Genomic DNA, 6,333 nt, shown 5'->3' with positions numbered 1-6,333 from the left:
TGTGGACATCAACAATAAACAATGCTTACCGTTGGCTCGGATCGAGATTTAGAAAAGCAAATTCGCGAAAAGAAATTTAGGTTAGTCAACCAAGAATGGGAAGGTTTGGTTCTTAGTTGCGTTCTAAAAATACAATTTGTAAACAATTGAGAAAACGTGGTGAGTGCAAGTCACGTGGGCTTTTTTAAACGGCCAAACCGTATTCCGTTTGGGTCTACTTAACAGATGGTATCAATTGTAAAAAATTGAAAGTATCTTGTATTTTTAGGCAAGAAAAATAATACATTGTATTTAATGTAAAAAGCTGCAAAGTACAGTACGTTGTATTTTTAGGTCATTATGTCCATATATAAAACATTTCTCTTTCTCTGTCTCAATTACACTATCTTCTTAAATGGTATTAACTTTTCGCAGAAAAAAAAAACGATAGTATTAAAGCAAGCATGAAGAAAAGAGAGTTTATGATTGGTCAAGAGGTTGAAATAGCGAGTAAGGATAAAGGATTTGAAGAGTCATGGTATCTTGCTACTATAGTACGTCCAACAAAGAGCAAAAAGAGCAACAAGTATCTTATACAGTACAAAACCTTGGTTGAAGATATAGACACAAACTTCCCTTTGAGAGAATATATTGATTTTGCTCAGATAAGACCTGTTCAACCCGAAGGAGTTGGTACTCAATCTTTCAAGCTAAATGATCAAGTGGATGCTTTTCATAGTGAAGGGTGGTGGAAAGGAAAGATTATTAAACTTCTTAACGAGGGTTCAAAGTACGTTGTTTTCTTCAAAATTACAAGGGAAAAGTTGGAGTTTGATGCTTCCAAGTTGAGGACCCATATGGAATGGATCGATGAGAAATGGCTAATTACTTCCCGAAACCAAGTATACTACATGTGTTTTTTATTCTTCATTTCCTTTGTTTTTTTTTTTTTGCTTTTTGGACCATATATGCATCGGTTTTGTGAGTTTTCACATTTTGATACATGGATTTTGTTATATATATATTTCCATTATTAGACCACGGGTAGTTCAGATTATGTTTATGTAATTATGTAGTTTTCACTACATGCGTAATGTGTATTTTCAGTTTTTGCAAGATGAGTTTTGTTTTTATTTTACTTCTGTAACGTACGTATTATTGTGTATTTTTTGAGTTCTGTACGTAACATGGGTATTCTGTTATCTCAGGTTTTGTTTGGCGTAGTCTTTTTGTTTGTGAAAAGGTTTTTGTTTTGTTGTGAGATAAGTCTCTAGTTTGTTACCTAACTTCCTCTTTTTTTTTTTTTTTTTTGCTTGGTTTAACTTCCTCTAATACCTTGCTGCATTTTGGAGGTAAGCTTTGATGTTGTTTGATCTGGAAAGCATACACAGTTCCCTGTTCCTTTTACTCTGATTCCTACTTTTCCATCCGAGTGATATAACACTTGATAGACATACTCAAAAAAGTATACGTTAGCTCAAATTTCAGTTATATATAGTGTTTGCGATCTAGCTGAAAGAAATAGCCTAAAATCAGTCTTCTTAAGCCTTGGGGACGGTGTGGCAAAGTGTCTCCTTTCGCTGGATGATGAATGAGGATGAGCTCAACTACCTACATAGTGCGTTAATTATTCACTTTTGAGTCTCATAAAATATCTCCTCACTTGATTGGAGCTCTTTCAAATTGTTGCTTAGTTGAACAGTTCCATGGGCGAGACATAAAGGGTCTTGATACGTAAAATTATCATTTATCTTGTAATTTGTCTGTTATATATCTACATCAATCACAAGGCAATTACTGAAACTGTATCTCTTACTCTTTTAGGCAGGTATTTTTTCTAAAAAAGAAAATGCAGACTATGTTGCTCAATGTTGAGCCCTTTACTTGATTATATATAGATTGTTCCATGCTTGACATGCAAAACTTAAGAATACTGCAAAGTTTGAAGTTATGCCTGATAACAACTTATACACTCATGGTCTCATGGGTACTTATTTCAGGAAACAGCAGTATTAGCACAAAGTGAAGGAAGTTCTCAGTCCCCTAATCCATCAGGTTGCTCTGCTTTTGGCACTAATACGTCCATTTTGCAAACTCCAAGTGGAGTGTTGGACGTTGAGCAGGAGATGGCATTGGATAATCAATCAACTCTTAAAGGAACAAGCCTGCCTTCTCCTGATGCAATTTTAAGCCAGGAAAAGATGAAGCAGTCAATTCCTAAAAGCAATGCTGAGGTTTCAATACCTTTCGAGAGGGTCAAGGAAGGGCAAACAATAGACACTGCAACATGCAAAAAGGAATGTCCTGCAAGAGAAACATTCATCAGAAGCCCTACTGATGCAAATCATTTTTCAGCCACAAAAAGCAATAGAAGTAAGTCTCAGAATAGAAAAGCCAAACTTCCATTTTTCTCTGAACTCATTGTAAGATCTCACTTGAAAGACACATTGAAGGAATCATCTCCTTTTTGCAGCCTCTTCTCATTTAATCAGTAGAATGGTAGGGGTTATCTAGCTCCTTAACCACGCTTAAATCACATTCATGTACCTTTATATAATGTGAATATAAGACAAAAGGTAATTTAGAGTGAAATTATATTTGGAGAAAACTATCGATTGAATCTGCCTTTCTCCTGATTCAATTCAGATATCATTGAAGCAGCAGACTCCGAGGATATTGGCTTCATTCAGCCTCGTATGCAGCGGCAGAAGGTGCACCATGATGTTGTACCTACAGGGCAATTGAAAGAACCATTGTGCAACACTGTAAGCCTATGTTTTCCTCCCAAGTCCTAACCAGCAATGGTAGTCCAAATACATTTAAGAATGCATTTGTTGGTTTTATCGATGAAAAAGTCATTCTAATTTTCCTTTTTTGCACAGGATATAAAATCGAAGGGAGCAAAACAGATGAAAAATAAAAAAGAACAGGTTTTGTACAGAAAAAGAGGAAGACAAGTAGGTTCAGGTAAAGAAGAGCATTAGTGAAATCAATGTGTAGAAAAGTTAAGGATATTTTGTAGAGGAATTCTTTTCAGTTGGAGGCTCAGAATCATGAATTCATGGAAGCTTTAGACACTCTTATTCATAAGAGCATGCAGTTTTGTCTGCATTCCATATTTCCATCTATGGATCTCCTTATTTTTCTTTTGTCTCATTCTTTCTACTGTATTTATTATTTCTGAAATTCCATTAAACATCGCATTTTGTGAAATAAGGATGTTTCTGAAATTCTCAATCAGTTACACGTATCGTATTTTGTGTTATTGATCACTTTTTCGCATTTTGTAGTTCTTAAAAATGAATCTGCAAGCAAAGAGAAGGTCCTGACGAAGAAAAGAGGACGGCCAGTAGGCTTAGGTAGAAACCGCATTAGTGAATTGTGTAGAATAGGTTTAATTATTATTGTTACTATTGTTGTTGTTGTTGTTTATATTACTAGTAAAATTGCCTCTGCATTTCTTTCTCAAGAATTAACATCCTTCGTCTTGAAGGTCAAAGACACAAGAGAGGAAGGCCAAAAGTACTGGATGTGAGCAATGCATTCCAATCAGAAGGTACCAAATGAAGCACACTGAGTTTGGAAGTTTTGGTCACTATCTTTAACAGTTTAAGGCACAGTATTTCTGTATACTTCTTGCCTTCTAGGATAATTATTTTTATTTTTATTTTTATTGTTGTTATTATATTTTATCTTATTCTTTCATTCCATTACACATTACTCGAATATGTTTCACATTGCTTTGAATAACTTACTGTTTTGAAATTTGTAGGACATGAAAATAAGTCTACTAGCAAAGAGAAGGTCTTGAGAAGGAAAATAGAACAACCAATAGTTTCAGGTAAAAAAGCGCCAGTGAATTGTATAGAAAAAGTGCATGTTATTTTCTGGATCAGGAATTATTTTTCAAGAACCACAACCTTGTTCTTGTAGGTGATAGGCACGAGAAAGGAATGGAAAAAGCTCCGGATTTGAGCGTGCCATCTGAATCGAAAGGTTGGTAATGACTAGACGAAGTGCTCTGTCTTTGGGAAGTTTTCGACCCTCTTCACCTCAATACATGTAATTCTATGTTCATTCTATCTCTACTGTGTTTCTTATATATACTTTACAGCCTTCCTTGCTTTGAAAGTTCTGAAATTCCATTAGACCCCAGTCAAAAATGTATCTTATGTTTTTCTTTGACAAACCCTTTGGCATTTTCTAGGTCTTGGAAAGGAAAAGAGGACAATCAGTAGGCTCAGGTACAAACAAAAAAGGCATTGCTGGATTGTGTATACTAGTTAAAAATGTTTCGTGGATCAGGATTTGTTTTGCAAGAACCAAAACCTTGATACTCTTAGGTGATAGGGTTTTGGCTGGGAAGTTTAGGATTCTCTCGTCTGTTACACAATATGTTCTGTGTGCTTTTAACAGCCCTTTTTTTCATTATTATTATTGTTATTGTTATTCCATTTGACATCACTCTTTTTTTTTTTTGAAAAGTTAAGCTGGGATTAAGGCTGACCCCCGCCTGTTTTATTGATAGTCAACTTGTTACATATGGAGTTCCTGAGGCATCATCCTCATACATATCTTCCCTAAGAGTATAGTCATTAGAAGGAGGTTCGACAAAAACACAAGTTCTAAGGCCTCAAACCTAACACCAAATCTATTCAAAGTACACCATTACTAGAAGTACCTCATTCCACCTACTTTCCTTTCGAGAATTATTATTGTTATTCCATTCGACATCACTTAAACATTCATCATCTTGCTGTATGCAGTTGTTACCACAGAAACCACATTTTCATCTGCAATCCAACAGGACAAAGCTCCTCTACCACGACAGGTTGAAACCCTCCCATTCATCAAGCGCTCGCTTCTCTGGGGTTTTATTGAGTGTTCGGAAGTCTTCAAGTTAATGCCACAACAGCCACACTTCCGTCCTCTAGAGTACTATAGGGTGGAGCTTCGTGAAGGGTATGCTATAAGGCACATGTTGGACTTTGCTAACTTGGTGAAAGGAATACATGAAGCAAAGCTTGATGAACCCAGAAGCATGTATGAAAACACGTTGGAGGTGCTAACTGATTATGAAGAGCTTGGTTTTATTGTTCAGCCAATACGAGCTCGAGAGGAAGACTTGCTAAGGATCAAGGATAGCTGCAGTCAGCTTGACGATAGGTTGAAGGCAGCTATATCAGACCTCACTGAGGAAAAGCGTAAACTTCATGAGGTACAGCAATCTATCACCCAATTGAACATCAAACTTCAAACGCTTATGAAGGAAAAGGAGACGAAGGGCTCTAATGTAGTTGAGTTACAAAGGAGGCTTGATGCAATCAGAGAAAGAATTCAAGTCGCCAGACTTGATTTTGAGAGGAAAGTTGTGTCACCTATGGTCAGTACCCATCCTGAGTGAACTTTCTCAGAAATGTTTTTGTACGAATTATTACTTAACTGACTTGTGTATAGCTTAATACTACACATCAACGTATACTTTGTCCTGGAATCGAACCTTCTGTCTCACGCTATTCAGTTCTTTCACCCTGTTTTGTCATCCTTTTGTTCTTGTTATCGCATTACTCTTTTATTGTGTTTTGTCTGTCAGAGCCTCTTCTTTATGCTGTTGCTAAATATAACGAACAAGAATTCCGAAAGACAGATTGTGTACTTCCCCATTACAGAACCAATGTGTCCTAGTGATCCACCAACTGTCAATGTCCCCGAGTCCAATGAAAACCGAGACCCACCTAAGCCCTAGCTTGAAGAGCATGCATCGCAAGCCTTACCTTTGCAGCCTCCGAAGGGAAGTGGAGCTCAGCCAGTTCTCTCTCCATTTTATAAACTTTTTCATCCCATCAAACATTGACTTCTGCTGTGTTCGGCCATTGATCTCAGTTATTGTAAAATATGCCAAGTAGAATACCTCGTGGAATTGACTATCTCTAGGCATACTTGAGCTTTATGAATTAAGCAAAGTCATCATCATTATTCAATCATTTATAAGCACGTTTCATAAGCAATTAAGCCTTGATCTCTCTTAACTTTCTAATGCCGACTTCATGTTCAGACTAAGCTTGCACACTTTTCTCAACTTGGAGGTGTCCCTAGTCCATACAAAGTTCATCGTATGTAAGTTTTGCTCCATTTATATTGCCCATGTGGGCATGTAGATGGGAATGCTGAGCAGATTTGATAAGAGTCTTTATTTATGCCATGAAAAGACAACATAATTACGTACTTTTCAACTGGTAAGCATCGTGTGTATTGTATGATTTGTATCCAAAACCGGATTAAGGGGAATCCCCAGATAATTCTCAGGCAATGTACCTCATCACTGCCCTGTTACTCTATCACTTAGTCTTTCCT

At 36.7% G+C, this 6,333-nt stretch overlaps 1 protein-coding gene across 6 annotated transcripts; it reads left to right on the top strand.

Moving 5' to 3' along the window:
• The first annotated feature begins 325 nt into the window (after nucleotides 1-325).
• LOC147525382 (DUF724 domain-containing protein 7-like) lies at nucleotides 326-5,521 on the top strand. Of its 6 annotated transcripts, none has more exons than XR_015221513.1 (11): nucleotides 326-881; nucleotides 1,980-2,352; nucleotides 2,626-2,744; nucleotides 2,862-2,946; nucleotides 3,270-3,338; nucleotides 3,473-3,535; nucleotides 3,752-3,820; nucleotides 3,913-3,975; nucleotides 4,187-4,223; nucleotides 4,508-4,656; nucleotides 4,746-5,521. XR_015221513.1 is itself a non-coding variant. In XM_086606924.1 (10 exons), the coding sequence occupies exons 1-10, from the start codon at nucleotides 444-446 to the stop codon at nucleotides 4,813-4,815; spliced, it is 1,386 nt and encodes a 461-aa protein (XP_086463050.1). In that variant the 5' UTR covers nucleotides 326-443; the 3' UTR covers nucleotides 4,816-4,951. The 6 variants fall into 6 exon arrangements, 4 of the variants coding, with proteins under 4 accessions (XP_086463050.1, XP_086463064.1, XP_086463037.1 ...); XR_015221514.1 differs by having other exon boundaries at nucleotides 4,508-4,639; nucleotides 4,746-4,883; XM_086606924.1 differs by lacking the exon at nucleotides 4,508-4,656 and having other exon boundaries at nucleotides 4,746-4,951.
• Nucleotides 5,522-6,333: the final 812 nt, after the last annotated feature.

This window comes from Coptis chinensis, chromosome 1 (assembly GCF_015680905.1).
Source record: "Coptis chinensis isolate HL-2020 chromosome 1, ASM1568090v1, whole genome shotgun sequence".
Taxonomy (NCBI): Eukaryota; Viridiplantae; Streptophyta; class Magnoliopsida; order Ranunculales; family Ranunculaceae; genus Coptis; species Coptis chinensis.
Note: the sequence above shows the minus strand (reverse complement) of the source record. Positions and strands in the feature narration are given on the sequence as shown.

Bases quoted from the DNA above. Each gene is read 5' to 3' on its own strand.
- LOC147525382 (XM_086606911.1), top strand. From the start codon at position 444: ATGAAGAAAAGAGAGTTTATGATTGGTCAAGAGGTTGAAATAGCGAGT. The intron at 2,745-2,861 runs GTAAGCCTATGT...TTTTTTGCACAG, and splicing joins AAGAACCATTGTGCAACACT to GATATAAAATCGAAGGGAGC. The intron at 2,947-3,269 runs GTAAAGAAGAGC...CGCATTTTGTAG, and splicing joins AGGAAGACAAGTAGGTTCAG to TTCTTAAAAATGAATCTGCA.